Genomic DNA, 16,331 nt, shown 5'->3' with positions numbered 1-16,331 from the left:
GAAACCCATACCAGTAGGGATTTCAGCCTTTCTGCAGCTGAATCCAGAGTTAAAACTTTCTTTAAAGGTTTGGGCTGATTTGCAAAAGAATCTTGAAGATATATATAAATCCCTTTTTTCCTCAAATATTAAATAGCTTAATCATTATCTGTTCTGATAAGCAAGCCATCCCCATTCCCCACTCTAACACTCTCGGTTTTGCAGGAGACTACCCAGGAGACTATCCCAACTTTCACAGTATTGGGAAATACTACCATCATGATGCAAATTATGGGTCCAGTTAATCACTCTTCTTTGTCTGAATACAGATTACAAGACTGCATGCTGCACTCTATCTCATATATGTCCCAAAGTACTCTCTGTAGGCACTGCCTGATGTTCAGCACTGGGTTTAGAGCATCTCTGCTCTGCCTGCCTTGGTATTGCACTGCAAAACAGGCCTTCAAACTAACAGAAAAGTTTGAACTAACTAACAAAACTACTTAGAGAAGAACGGTTTTCCAGCCAGGTAGATGGCCAAGATAGGAAAAAATAAGGAATTCCGAGGTAAAATGCAAAATGTTATTTGTACTAGTATAACAGTGTCAGGCTGGACTCCAACATTATAATCAGAAGGAAGACTTTAAAATATTTTTATTTTATTTAAACGTATTTTCAAGCATCATGCAGTGTCCATGCCAGACTGCATCACCCCACTTGAGACATTTCCAGTGAAGAAGGTTTTTTTGTAGGTTTTTCTTCTGATGTCACTCTCACACTTGGCAGCAGCTACCCATGAATATCCACAAAACTGCTTTGCCTCCTCGCTCTGCTGTCCTCCTGTCCCTTCTTCGCTCCTGTTCAAACATCCATCCATCAATTATTTTTCAATATTGCTACCAAAGAATAAACATTTCCTCTTCCAGTGAACTGTTTATGGCAAGGAAATGCAGACTCTGCTTCTTCTTTCAGATGGGCTCCTCCATCTTCCCCACATCTATCTTGTTAGGACGTGCTATCCCCAGTCAGGATTAGCAATGTAATACTTCTTACATTTGTCAAACCAGCCTCAATGTCTCACTTAGCCCTGGCTGGTGGGAAATGCCTGTGAAATGAGCCTCCTGTTACCCTCTGCCATAGTGTGTCCTTGTGACAAGCTCCAAGCCACAGCAGCAACCTAAGCTACCTATTTTACCCTTGGCAGAGTCTCACCATGACGCAGTCTGGATTCATGATAAAAACAAAAGCAGTACTGAGTTTAGAGATTTTGTATTTGCATGCAGGGGACAGTTTTGAAACACCAGCAGGGGAAAAAACAACCCAAACCCAGTTTATCAACAGATCGGGTAATTAATAATATCAAAAAATGCGAATGGAAATTTTAGCATAGAAAAGGATTTTGCATATTCCTAAATTTTAAGCACAGAGACTCTCAATGGTGCTATTTGGAGTTGTTGCTAAGTACATACCAAAACCATATGTGTATACATATGTGTGCATAGGTATCCCAAACAGGGAATGTCTTTGTGCATGCATATACAAATGTAAACACCCAAATACACTTGTAAATTTTATTTATAACTGAACGTGGGTTCACATTCCTACTTCATACTACGTAAAATAGAAAGACATCATAATAACACATATTTACTTGTGTCTTCTTAAATTAGAAACATTAACTATAGGGTCTCAATGCTCAGTACACCTTTTCTGTCTAGGCACTTACCTGGATAACAGCACTGCAGAATCTCTAGTCATAATAGTCATTAGTGGATTTTATGTTTTATTTTCTCTATGGAGAAGTGGGAGCAGCATTCAGAAGTCATAAATGAGGACTACAGTGGAGCCCAGAATTGAAACAAGAGCTGCTAAATCCTCATGAGATATCATTCTCACCATCCTTATAAAGTAATCTTTATTACAGGTGATCTTGTGAAAGAAAAGACTTTGTCTGTATTTAAGAATGTATAGGTATGCTTATGCTTCTCCCCATGTATCCATCTATATGGAATCCTACTCTTTGATGGAAGTGGCATCCATGGTCTCATCTATTCAGTGCAAGCCACTGACAGCTTCTTGAAACCCAAAGGTATAGGTTTAGGAATCTAGGCTTCAGTGTGCTTTTCTGAAAAGTATGGGACTGCACTTCTGTAAAACAGAATGTGACATTTCCATACCTAATGGGTAAGGGATGATATTTTTCACTGCAAATAAGTGGTGCCTGATGTGAGTAAAGTCCACAAACCATGCCCCAAAATATCTCAGAGGTGAACCGCACTATCCAAAGGTGTTAGATCTGAACCCTAGCAAAAGTAATTTAAAAAATGATCCTTAATTAAGCTTAACCTAAATTAATTTAATTACTTAATTACTCTGGCATGACCATGTGCTACTTACATTTACATTGAAAACTTCAGGATAGCATGACATAAACTTAGCATGGCATGACGATAAATAACCAAAAGGATAACAGTGATTGTTTCATTCATTTTCAGATTAATTCAGTGCAGTCCTGTATTTCTTGATTTACCCCTGTCTCCAGTCTACCATACAGCAGGACTGTGGGATAAGAATTATGCCAGGGAAGATGGCCTAGACCTGCTGAACTGCATGTCAGTTCACACACTGTGAGCTAGAAATTTCTGCCACACAACTTCCATTTCGTTTTTCCACTTCACCATTCTGTGCTCTTTCATTTCTTATGGTTTAATTTCTCCCTTGCCTCCATGCCTCTCCTCAGCTCTGTGCTCTCTGTCCTGCTGTCCCCTAGAATCACTCGCATGTACTCATCCAAGAAGGATCCCCTTTCATCTCCTCTACTTCCCTCTGCAGGGGACCGTCTGCTTTCTCCTGTGTTTTGTAGCTCCTCACCCTTTCTGACAATGAATTATCTTTTCTATGTCTTGTTTCTCATTTGTTTGCCTTTTTGTATTCAGATCACAGTCTTCTCAGGGCCATGAAGGCGCATTATTTCTATAAAGTAAGTAGGCATGGAAATTTACAGGGCTGTATAAATATGTAATAACAATAATCATAATGATACCACATTAACATTCAAGCCTACAACCTCTGCAGCTACTGTAAGAGAAGTAACTTACAGAGGTTATGTGCACAGAACTTTGCTGAAACATGGTAAGGGGATTAATTTAAAGATTCCCTTATTGGGAAGTTACTGATTACTTGCTGTGATTAAGTGCTATCTGGTACATAGTTATCTGGAATTGCTTTGTAAAGCTGAAACACTGTGGTCTGATCTAAAAATCAGTCCAGCTGAAGGGGATGGGATTTAGGTGCCTAAGCACAGGCATCTAATGCCATTTTAGCTGGTCTAGAATATTCCACCCAACTGACACGCCCCATGCTGCTCCATGTGGCATGAACTTCAGGAAGTCCTGTGTCTTAACTGACTGCCCTATAGAGATGGCTCTCATATCCAGGCGTATGTAAAATGATACTCCCTATCTATGTTTAGGCAACCAAGTTTCACATTTGTACCTTCAGCTCAGCAGCCCTGATCTGTGAACTGAAATGTAAAACTCTAAAACAATCTACCTAAGAATGGCCTTGAACTCACTGTCACACCAAGATAAATAACAGGAAGGATGATTCCTTTGATGTCGACTTTGCAGTCAGTTTGCAATCTCTTTATCCTTGGAAGTGTAAAATTACAGAAAAAAACAACCCAGAATGAAAGTGAGTTAAAAGTTATAAATACCTGGTGTCAGGAGTATAACAGAGGTGACAATCAGGGAGCAGATAACGAGAATAACAAGTAAGGCAATTGCAATTCCTTTCCAGTTTCTTTGAGGAGGATTACTCCCCACCAGCTCCTAGAAACATCAAAGGAAAGTGAACATTCAGAAAAGACACTTAGCCAAGGAAACAAACAGCAGAATCGAAACAGCAAAATACATCTGCAGAACTACACCATTCACCCTGCGACCATGGTGGGTAAAGGCCATAAACCAAACAGAATTCATGCTGTTATGAGACATTGTGGTATTAACTGAATCCATCCCAACTCATATTATACAATGAATAAATGTGATGCACCCATAGGATACTCAGTAGTGTAATGCACCAGTCGCTCACACCAGCACTCATCCAAACTCACTTATCAAAAGCCAATTTCCTACCAACTCTCATTAAGTCTGGGAATAAAGAGCTATACGGTAATTTTCCAGAGACTTTTATAAGATGCCAGAGAAGAATACAGGAAGGTAAAAATTTCATAGGGGCATGTATGGAGATAAAAATCAATAAGGATATTCTCATGGTGTTTGCCTTCCCAAAAAACATCACCTCCCCTCAGGGCACTCTGCATGCATTTCTATGTTGGTAGGTCTAAGGACATGAAGACAGGATCCACATCTAGCATATACATTAAGTTTAATCACATCCTTAAAAGTTTAGAACAAAAGCTCCATCACTATTAACCGATTAGCTTTGACTTCACTGTGGTTGTATCGTATGTTCTATCTACAATGTATAAGACATCACTGCTCTCGAGACTGAGGTTTTCATGAGGCGCTGTGTTCACATTCACAAGATCCTAAATATTTATTGCACTTCATCCCTTTCATGCTTTTTGCTGGATTCCCCTTAGCACTGTGCATTAAATGTGATTTCATGCACACACCGAAACATCTCCGGGAACTGTACAAAATATCAGTGCACTCCACTTTCCTGGAAGACTGAATTCACTCAAGAGATCTGGCCTCACAGCCAGAACAACTCTGTATGCTCCTCCTCCTTGTCAGCCTCACCAATTTAGAATTTTTGCCTCATTTCCTTTATTATGAGGGATGGTGGGTCTAAGACAGACCTGTCTGTACTTCTTTAAAAGATTCTTTTACTTTTTTTAATTTTTTCAGGAAAACAAAAAACTTTATAATAGACTAAGTTCTTCTGTAGTTCAGGGAGTTTGTTTCACTTACTGTAACTTTTTCTTAGACACAAAACACGACCTGAGCAGGGAGGTCAGGCAAAACTCACAGTTTTGGTTTCAGAAAAGGCTGGAAAATATTTTTCAACTTTTTCCCTATCAAGAATCCATTTCACAGAAAAATATAATGTTGAGACTCCCTTCCTGTATGTTTGGAGATATATCCATTACAAAAGGCTATAAACCTGCAATGGAAAGAAGCCAGGTTTGAGGCATTAAACATTGGAGGTAGCATCTGTATTTCATTATTATTCCAGTTCTGGAAAAGACATGATGGTTCTCTTCCTTCAGGCAAAGAGGGGTAGAGGTTAGCCCACCCTGCCCACCTTGTCTTCCCCTCATTTGCACTTGGCTTTCTATTTGAAACGAAAAATAATTGGAGGAACAAATTTATAGTTTATTATTCTTACTGGAGAAAAATCTGAAAAGTAGGTCAGGAGCCTTGAGAAATGTAATTTTGCCAACAAGCAAACAGAAAGAATATAAATACTTGCATTTTTACAGCATCTTCACCCTAAGCACAAATAAAAATGTTCATTAATTTAGTCTTCTAACACCTTTTTTAGGAAACTGTTATGGTCCCCATTTTTCAGATGATGCAAATAGGCTCAAAAGGGAGCCTGTGACTTTCCCAGGGTCACACACAAACTGAGAAATAAAGCCAGGAAAGGAATCCAGGGCTTTTTAGTAAGTGGCAGAAATATTCTTCCTTTCACATCAGAGCACAGTGGGACCTAGAGGGATGACAGGAGAACGGGGGAGAAGCAGCTGAGAAACCACAGTACTTCTACCCACAAAGCCCTGACAGTGTCTAATGACAGAAGGTAAGATGCAGGCAGCAGTACAGTACTGATGGCAACAGTCACATTCCTGAAAATAATCTAACAGCCCTCTCCACCCTGAATGGTCAGAAGCTTTAAAATTGAAAAAAATAGTTCACAGAGTTGAATTAGATCTATAAACCCAGAAGTAGTTCAAAAGCTTAATAAAACCTTGCATTAAGTGAGGTTTCCCCGTCCATGACTCCCAGTGTGATAGAAACCCACACATGTGCTTAAGCTTTCAGGATATCAATACTTCCACTGAATCCATTATCACATCATAATCCCATTAATTCTTCAGTCAACCAACCAATATTTGAGCAAAATCATAAGAAAAAAGAGTGGGGATTTCTAGTGTATCAAGAGGAGGAAAACTATTCATAAACAAAACTTTAGGGTTTAATACACTGCAAGGATGCAGAAAGGAACATTTTCACTTTATTTTCAAAATTCTGTCAGGAAATTTCCCCTGATAAAAAGAAAAAAGAGATGACATTTCAAAGAAAGGTAAGCTTTATTCAGCACAGGTTTGGAAAGAAGCTTTTTTGTTCTTCTCAGCCATTTCAAGTCTCTTTTGATGGAATCACTTACAGTAAAACTGCTGCACACGCATCATACCATAGCACCACCGCCTTAGAGCTTATCTGTATTTCTGTTAATTTCAAAGAGATGTTACTATGTCACTGTAACCAGCTTTTACTTCCAGGAGTTTACAGCTTCACCACTGGTCCATGATACCCCATGTCCTTGGAAGCAAACTCCCACCCCTTGAACAGGAGGAGTTCCCACAAGCAGACATCAGCTACTTATTCACATTGCTCAGGAAAGCCTCTGTGCTTGGCACTGAAGACAGGAAAGTGTTTAAGCCCTAGGCAGATTCAAGCACACAAAGAAATGTTCTTGAAGTGGTACCTCAAAGTGTTTTTTTCCAAGGCACAGCACAAAGCCATAATTTGCCCATTCCTGAAAGATCCCAGCTTGCAGATGTAAACACAGAGATCTAAACCAACCAGCAAGCAGATACCTTTCCTGAACCATGGCTGTTAATCCTAAAGATACCACTTTGGTTTTAATACTGAAACCTGAGCTTATTACACAAATGGAAATAAACAAAGCATGCTCAATTTCTGCTCTGATGGAATGATTCTACTGGAAACAGCATAAAAGGAAACATTAAAACAAAATCACTAATCAGTAAGTCACCTGCTCTATGCTTTTCATGAAGAACTAGCACAATGCCTGCATGACCTCTGCGAGCTAGCTAAAGCCCTTCAGCCTGCTTTTTCTCCTTTTTTCCTTTGCTGTTTGTTTTCCACCCCCTTTTTTCTCTTACATAAAACCTTAATTGATTTTGGATTAGGAAAGTAAAACAGATGTTACCACAGGTTTTAACATAAGCACACTTCATTGATGCTGCATATTAAAAACTGTAAATGTTATCACTTTCATCTTCATTTATGATTGAAAAATAACGCTACCCACCTGTGAAGTTGACTTTGAAGCCGTAAATCCAGACACCTACAATATTTTAAGACTCTAAAATATAGATCTGTGATGACATATTTTCCTGTCTGTGAAAGAATCACTGTACTGATGTGTTATGGATGGAAGCTGGATGTGCTCTAATACAAGATGCTGTCAACAGAATTATTTCTGGCATGTTTATTTGTAACCTGACAAAAGTCTGCCAGCATGATGGCCATATTAGAGTAATATAATAGCTTCTTAAAACAAAAACTCATCATGCACAACTTTTTTTTTTTTTTTTTAGTAGTCATGTCTATATTGCAAAATGAAAGAAGGACAATATAGACATCACTCGTCAAGTTATTGGTATTATTTAATAAAAGCTATAGATCCTGGGCCAAAATCTCTGAAGTATCAATAGCGGGATAGTCATGGTAGGCCTCTTACTCCTTTTCAACATGGAGTTGCCACTTTTGCACAATAACAATAAAATCTAGGTGTGTTATAGTGGAATATATACATTCCAGACGTGTGCTGTATGTGAGGGCCCTTCCTGAAGCAGGTGACATTGGGCGACAGCTGGAGACAGGAGACTGAGCTCTCTGTTATGCCAATGTAAATCAAAAAGAAAATTTAAAAAAAAAAAAAAAAAAAAAAAGGAAAAACCAAGAAATGAATGGTATGAAACAAAAGCAGGTGCAGGATTCCTTATTGGCTTCAGAGGTGGTAGGATGGGGTTTACAGCAAGGGTTTGTATGGTTTCCATACCTGCAATTCTTGAAAGCTCTGCTTCTTGGGGTTTTTTGATTTGCTTCTAAACTTTAACTAAATTACCTGAAATACTACACACTCACAAACATAATAAACGAAGAATCTTCTAGCAAGCTTGTCAACACAGTTAATCAGGAATATGTATTCTACCTTCACCTCAGGCTACCTTGTTCTAAATTAAAACTTTTGCCTGATGACATAACAGTGAGTGCAATGTCTCTGGCAAGTCAGAGACCAGTTTCAGAACATGGCTCAGAATAAAAACTTTGCTGAGGAATTAAGGTATGGAAACACTGTTGTCCCTGGCAAAAGCTCCGATAATGTTCAGTAAAAAATAATCTTGCTCCTAATTAGTTCTTATAATACAAAATTGCTGCAGATTGTAACTGCTAAACAGTACAACAGTACAACAAATGAGATAAGAGTAGGTAACTCATACGGTTAGATTATTAACTTTGTGTTGCAAAAAAGAAATATTTATTGCAATAATAATGGCAGTAAACTACATCCATTACAGTCGTTACAGCAGGAGGTTTGCTGAGACCTCTGGTTACATTGCTGATCGATACTGCCTTACTGTCTCATTGCACTCCTCCGCCTGTCTGGATCCTCTGCCACTCTCCTGACTTAAATTTAGGATGGAGTTTCTTCGTGGGCAGGAATCATTTTTGGTACCCTGCCTGGCACAGTGGAAACCTCAATCATGAAAGAACTTAGGCAGTATAATAATATGGATAAACAATAATAAGAATGTAACTGCATCCTTCTCATCTCTGAATTCAAGCTGAGTTACTTTTGTTTGGGTTTTTTAAATTTTCTTTTCTTTCCTTCTCCTCCCAACTCACCTCCCTCCCCTCCTGCTGCTGCAGAGCACCCTATGCTGTGCTCCAGCTGAAGTGTGATGCTGAATAGCAATCGGTTTGCAGATAGGCTCAGAGAGCCTAAGCCTGAGGCTACAGTAAATTCAGTTGTTCTGATGCTAAAGGTGACATTTTAGATTGAGAGGAATAAAAGCTTGGTTTATTTTTACAAATGAGGCACGGCATGCATGTGGGCTTTCCTGCAAAACCCCAACAGAAAGATTCAGAGGGATAAAACCATCCTGCCCGTCACAGTGACGAAAGACAGCTACATTATGTTTGTCTTACATCTTCTGTTGATAATAAATGCTTTTGCTAATAGGGAGCAATGACTTAACAGCAGTTAACATCTTTGCTGTCTACTCCCCTGCACCCTGAGTAAAATCTTTTACCCTGCACACAATGCAACACACTATCCTGCCCTGCATTTCTGGGAGGCTCTTATATGAATGCCCTAAAGCCACTCCTTTTGGCACTGTAGCACCATCTCCTCTCACAATTTTCTGCAAAGTGCACATACGCAAAAGCTTTGAGGTTGGGCATTAATGGAGTGTTTGAGAGTAAGCGAGGAAAAGGCTGTAGCTGTAACACTCAGCCCTTTGTAAAAATAAACCTTGCATGTTTTATGCTTTGATGGAGCTTTCAGTCTTACATGTTTCTATTACAAAGCCAATAGGAGAAAATGAATGCCATCTGTACCTTACACCTAACTGTTAGCTTTAACAGATGATGGGTCTTCCACAGTTTTAGAGCAGAAGGCACCAGATCCTCAGATAGCACTGACTGACACAGATCATTGGCTCCACTGGAGCAAAGCCAGTCTGTGTCAGCTACAAATGAAACCCAGTGCTACTTCTAAATTAAAAAAAAACTTGTAAAAAGATCTAAATACAGTAATATCTGGGATTCCTAGTTGTACTGTATTGCCGAAATGGATATTTAATAACATCCCATCATTTTTATGAGCATTATGATGAAACAGTCTTGGATCCCCTCCATAGCTAGCAGCACTAAAAGACTAATTTAGCATCTCTGTATTTTGAACTGGCATCTAACATGACTTTTGTACTCAAGTATCGTAACTACACTGCAACATCCTCCTACCCCCTTACAACGTACAAATAAGCAGTAGTGCCATTTGAAGCATTCCCAAATTATTCCTAGTGCTTAGTGACAACGTGGCTACATGGAATTTCCAAAATAAATTCCAAGTTAGGAACATGGATTCTGAAATCCTGTCAGGAGCCTATCTCAAGGTGACAAAAATTCAAGCTGCAAACAACAACTGGACCTGTTGCACTAAGTGTGGCTGCGGCCAAGGGCATGGAGAAAGGAGATGGCAATGTTGTATGTGTGGATGACACACAACATACGTTATTAGAGATACTTTTAGCCTAGAATTGTGATGGTCATGATTTAATGTCATCTTATTAATCTTCTTCACTTTCCCACCATCAATTTGGTTCATTCATTGCTGTAACCTAGATGTTTTTATAGCACCTGGCACAGTGGGACTGTAAATCCTCACAGGGGCCCTTAGCTGCTACTGTAATTCAAGTCATAATTAAAGAACCATTCCCAATAGTGACAGAGCCCATAAAATCAACAGCATTTCTTTGATTTTATTTCAGTGTTTGATATAAGCACACACATCCATCCACTAAAACAGAACCAAATCATCTCCTCGGGTGAAATGTCTACCATAGCACCAGTAAAACTTGGTTTGATGCTTAGAATTTTATTTCATAGGAGTCTGTGTTATCATCAGATCTGTGAAAAGGCTTGGCAAGCCCAAATGCCACAGATTATATCACTGATCCCAAGACCCCTGTGTGCCACAGCACTTGCTTAGCTCCAGTTTTTCCGCTGTAATGCTCTGACAGCCTGGCTCCCTCCAAACTGAGCTGCAACACACACATGCGAGCCTTGAAACAGTTCATACCCACACAGAAAGCATCTGTAAAACGTGACGATGCCAAGGATGACATCTCTCTACTCTATTTCTTGTAGAATTACGATCTAAAGAAATGGGAAAAGATGCTTCTCTGCAATACTTGAGAGCTTGGCAAAGCTTTGTCATCTCCCCTAATTCCAAAAAAATGCCATTCTGCTTACATTTGTAAACAGGCAATTACATTTTTTAGTGAAACTATATTTCAGAAAAAAGAAAATATCATTCAATTTACGACTCCGAACAGCAAGGAAGAATTTGTGATAAGGGAAGTAGCGAGGTGTTTAATCTCCCTGGGTAGAAGACAGCATTACAAATTCTGTTTAATATTATATTTTACTAACTCCTAGGCATTTTTTTTCTTCTGTAATCTAGTTTGTAAATAATTTGTTTCTAAATGGTACAGGAAGGAAAACACAAGGTGAACAGAATTTAATTCCTAAATAATTTGTTTGGGAACAATGTGAGAAAGAGCTGTGAAGACAGCCAAGTTTTGAGGTCACCACACTGCAGAGACAGTGGGAAGAGGAATATGAAAACTGTGTGTACAGCACGGGGGGGAAGGAAATGGTTTTATCAATTTCATTTTGCACTCTCCTGAGGTGTCCATCAGACTCAGGATGCAGAAACAGCACTGCGTGCTAAGAAAGTAAAAATTACCTTGCCAGGTTACCTGCAAACGCTTCTGTGATACAGTAATTATTATATTAATTCATGTGTGAATTAAAGCAGCTGGGGCTAGGGGAGGGTCGCTCCTCCGTTGGTTGACATATATAACTCTCATTAAGACACAGCAAAGCTTGATGCATGTATGGGAAAATAAAAAAAAAAAAAACAAAAAACAGAAAGAAAGAGAGAAGCACCCTCAATACAACCTACCATGCCAACCATCATCTATTATTACTACCTGAAATGCATCAGCTGCTTTTTGTTCAAAATATATTTCTCTCATCATCGCTTCTTACAGGATGATGGTGGACTGGGGATTTCAGATGAGATCCCTGGCTGGTGTGAGGGCTGCAAGGTGACAACTCCTGAAGATCCCATGGCCATGGGAGCAGCTGGGCAAACCAGGTCTGAGGCGGGATTGACCCTTGAGTCCTGGAGTTACATGGGGAGATGGGGGACACAGACAGACCAAGGGGCAAGAGGATGGTGTGGGACTGCACTGTAGGGAGGACAAGGCTGCACTGACAATTCAGAACTTTTTTGTGGGAGAGAACATTTGATCAGAGCCCATAATAATGGGGTTTCAAAAGTAATGACAATTACCTGAACCTCCATGATGAGACACAACATAAAATGCTTTTATGTACTGAAAAAATAAAAATGTCCAACCTAACAAGCATGTGATGATAAAATCTGTTCTGTATGCTCACTAAAAGACTCGCTGAATTTAGTAAAGGACCAGTAAAAATTGCATATTTCTCTCCTTGGTGGGACTTCAGCAATATCTGTTTTTACATAAAAGCTGAGTTCAGCAGGAAAAAAATAAAATTTCCTCAAATGAGCCAGTAGGATCTCATGAGAGAGAAAAGTTCCTCCCTGTTTCAAGCCAGAGCCTGCCCTTACTGAGGTCAATAACATTTTTAGTAGCATGCCTTAGTCCTTCAATCTCTTCCATATATCATAATTAATCAGATTATGGTGCTGGATTTCTCAAGCATCTGAATATCCTATTAAAATCAAAGTATAGTATAGGAGGTGTGCAAACTCCAGAGCTATCCTTGATGCTAAAATTCACAGATGATTTTTGTCTTTTACACTACTTTCTTTTTAAGCACAAGTCATTTACTGTTTTGAAAAGAAATTATTTGATGTATCAATATTTCAAAGACAACACAATTGTATTATTCATAATTGTAGCAATATTTGTATTAAGACGCTACTTATCTTATACTTCTACCTTTAAGAGAATCTTAACTTTTTGTTGTTTCTAGGATCAAGTTATATTTCATGTGTGGGTCTCTAGTGCTGTTTCCATCTGTAGTATGCAGCCAAGATTTTAATTAAAATTATAGAAGGAATATTCTTCTCTGTTACAAATTTTAACAATGTTGAGCAAAGGAAAAATATGTAAGTGTGGACCTGTATTTTACACAATGCTTTTAAATTAAAAGACATTAGCAGTTCTTGGAGTAGCATGCAGCATGAAGGCTTTTTTCTCCCAGCTAAGTCCCTTTCTCCTCAACCTGTACAGCCAAGATCTTTTTGCTTAGTCTCTCTCCCCTTCTCATCTCCCAAATCTTTCATTCCTGGTTTCATAAGTAAATACAAACCAGTAAATAAAGCATACCAAAATCTGTTCTCTTGTCCCAAGGGCAACTGGAGAACACACCTCTCATCCACAACAGCCAAATCCTCTTACACTGCAGTTCAGCATGACTGTATGACTTCTGTACCAGAGCAGTCCCTGGCCCACTCTGAACCCCAGGCTTTCCTGCAGCATTCCTGTAGTCCTACTAGTAATGGGCCAAAACCATGACTGGGAGCGTGCTAAAAAACCACACCTATGCTTGGTCCCCTGCACCCCTCCAGGTTACTTCAAAATATAAATGAAGCCCTAAACTCCATCTGAACCCCAACTCCAAAACCTACAGTCCCCAATTCACCCCCAGTTCTGCAATTCTTACTCTTAAGGAAATTAATTTGCTTAAGCTCGAACCATTACTCACACAGGAGAAAGAAGCAAGGGACACAACAGCGAAAGGAGGCCTGTCTTCCATTTTTATAATGTTAACTATTTCTTTCTGGCTAGCAGCAACCTGTGCTGATTTCTGTGAGCACTGCTTGGATGATGAAGCAGGGAGCAGAGTCCTCAGGCTGCAAGACTGTCGTCAAAATAACCTGGAGTCATCTCAGTTCTCCTAATGGGATTTGCTTGGGCTTTTCTCAGATATTCTTGAATCAGAAGCCACTTCATGGATCTCCTGATTCATGAAGTTAAAAAAATAGAAGTCTTAATTCTCCCTGGCCCTCCTCCAGCTCTAGCTTAGGAAAACTGTAGTTTGAAGAATTACAGATCTTCGAAGGGTACTCAGGGTTTTGGCGTGAAATGCCAGCAGGCTGGCTCAGCACCGACTGCTGCTGTCAGGCAAAGTGACTCCAAGGTCTCCAAAGGTTTATGACTCTTATGCTTGATCTGTTTTAATTGATTTCTATTTTTACTAGGGTTCTCAGAGCACATTACAAAGAGCTTTGCAAAGTAATTTATTTTCATTTTCAAAACTTTCTGGGTGGCAGTAAACACAACTAACAAAGTAAGTAATTTTTCCTCGGGAAAGCAAGATGCCAACTTTCTTTCCCATACTGAGCTGTGTTAACTGTGGCACAACACCACAGGAGCATGACTCCTTGTATCAAAAGAACACTTTTCTTGCTCACTTTTAATTTGAAAGAAGTATCCTTAATTCAATACAATACTGAGACTCGGTAAGTGGATTACAGAATGGAACGGAGACATTCACATTCCCATTCAAAAGAAAAAAGCAAAAATGACTGACACACAAATTGCAATTTTTTTCTTGCAGAAGATCTATTTCACAAGGGTCACGGCCACCCAGCAGCAAAGCCACTGCATTATCATGATCATTTTTAATCTCCCTACACAATTCATGTTAGCATCTTAACAGCACTGACAAAAGCACCTCTTCTCTCAAATCATGCTGCTGGTTTATCCGTCTGCTTTTCACTGGCTTCAAGCTTTAAAGTTTCTGCTGTAATCAAAATTCTTCCTTTAATTTCGTGACATTCTCATTTCTGATGTCAAAAGTAAGAGAGTGTGGGTTAGAAAGGTCCCCTTTGCATTTAAAACTAAAGTTAAATGTAGAAATATCATATTGATTTAAACATGCTGTAGGATTTGAAAAGAGAAAAATCACCCAAGCTGGCAATACAATGACTTGTGTGTGGCAGTTTCATTGCATCCCATGAAAAATCCACCAGAGATGGGAAGGAAAAAGGCAAGTGTCCAAGATAGTTTCTTCTCCACAACTCACCAACCTGTTATTCTCTCAAGAAGTAGGGTTTGGCTTCTGAAACTAAGGGGTCTTAACAGACCAGCAGGCAGGGAGTGCCATTTCCACATTTCCCTACAGTGCTCAGCAGAGCTTCAGATCAACTCCTGATCTAAATACACATAAAAGGGTTCTCTATCTTCATCTCTCTGTCCATCTCACTCACTTTACAAGACTTAAAGACATACTAAACTCATGTGATGCTGCGACAAACCTTCCAGTACAGACTTCCCTACCAAGTAACCCCATCTAGCCCACTCATGCATGCTGCAAACATGCCCAGTCCAATGTCCTCCGAGATGTTCAGATTCTTAATTACCTGTGGCTTCACCAGGATCCAGGCACAGAAGCACTCCTGAGGACCTGGGACTTGATGCCTCTCTTCTCCCTATCTAAATGCAAAGATAAAACTCTTTCATAACTAATGAGAGTTCAGAAGTGATCAGATTAGGTAGCTGTGGGAGAAGGAAAATGATGGGGGCTGGAGCATTGGTATTTTTAAAGAGAGAAGAGCATTAGCACAGCCAAGATTTCATTTACCATGTGAAAAATCTGTCCAGAGCAGAATGGGAACTCTACCAATTAATATACTCTACAGATGCATCTCTCCAATAAGCAGAGTTACTGGGATCATTTTTTGTTGACACACACCATAAGGGAATGAAAAGGTTAATGTAGTGTATGTGAGTGTGTTTTTAAGTATCAATTTAAGGGAATTTTCTCTGCTGTAAATTAGGCTCTGGCACCAGGGAAAACCATTAAACTGAAATTTTAAAAAAGGAACAAAATAATTTAATTTAAAGCTACATTATGATTGCATTGCTCATTGGTGCACACACAAAAATCAGCAACATGTATTTCATTTTTAACTTCTTTGATTACAAAAAGGCTATTATCAGTGAAAGACAATGTTGAATCATAACTAGAAGCAGAACTCTCCCTCCTACCAGCCTGCACAGCTCAACATTTTCTGTACTGCAATATAAAGTAATTTTGGTTAGAAATCCCATTTGTCAGCTCTTCTCATATTCAGCAGCTTGTGACCCTTCTACCTGTGGTCACACACACTTCTGTATACTCAGAAAAAGCAGGGTTTGGTTTCTGAACTCCAGACTTCCCATTCAGCAAGACCTTACACCGGCCTAGCTGCAGCTGAACACATGAAGAAATTTAAGGGTAAAAATGATGAAGTTTTTGGACTCGTGGGATCTGTATAGAAGATCTGAACCAAAGTTTTCAGGTTTCCACTAATGTTAACTGTCAGGAAAGCAAACCTCAGCTGAAAGCCTGCTTTTTCAAGAGGGCTAAACCAGTTCTCATAACTTCACAGCATTGTCACAGGCTCTCAGTTTCCCATTATCTGACTTGCAAACTATGGACTCATATTCACAACAACTATACATAGGGCATCTTCTTTCCCTGGAGAGAAGAGGACACACAGCACTACAGTGACATTCACACTCAAAGGTACAGTAAGAGCATGTCCTCGAGCTGACACAGCTCCACATGATGTTTCCCAAA

The 16,331-nt window shown here is 39.4% G+C and overlaps 1 protein-coding gene across 6 annotated transcripts in view; it reads right to left on the bottom strand.

Moving 5' to 3' along the window:
- Positions 1-16,331, bottom strand: part of DPP6 (dipeptidyl peptidase like 6) — a 567,835-nt gene that overhangs the window by 178,725 nt on the left and 372,779 nt on the right. For 5 of the 6 annotated variants that reach the window (XM_074899909.1, XM_074899911.1, XM_074899908.1 and 2 more), the window contains exon 2: positions 3,695-3,809. In XM_074899909.1, the coding sequence (XP_074756010.1) occupies positions 3,695-3,809 (115 nt within the window). Of the gene's footprint in view, positions 1-3,694; positions 3,810-13,469; positions 13,566-16,331 lie in introns of those variants that run through there. The other variant, XM_074899912.1, reaches the window with a different exon arrangement.

Source organism: Athene noctua, chromosome 2 (assembly GCF_965140245.1).
Source record: "Athene noctua chromosome 2, bAthNoc1.hap1.1, whole genome shotgun sequence".
Lineage (NCBI taxonomy): Eukaryota > Metazoa > Chordata > Aves > Strigiformes > Strigidae > Athene > Athene noctua.
Note: the sequence above shows the minus strand (reverse complement) of the source record. Positions and strands in the feature narration are given on the sequence as shown.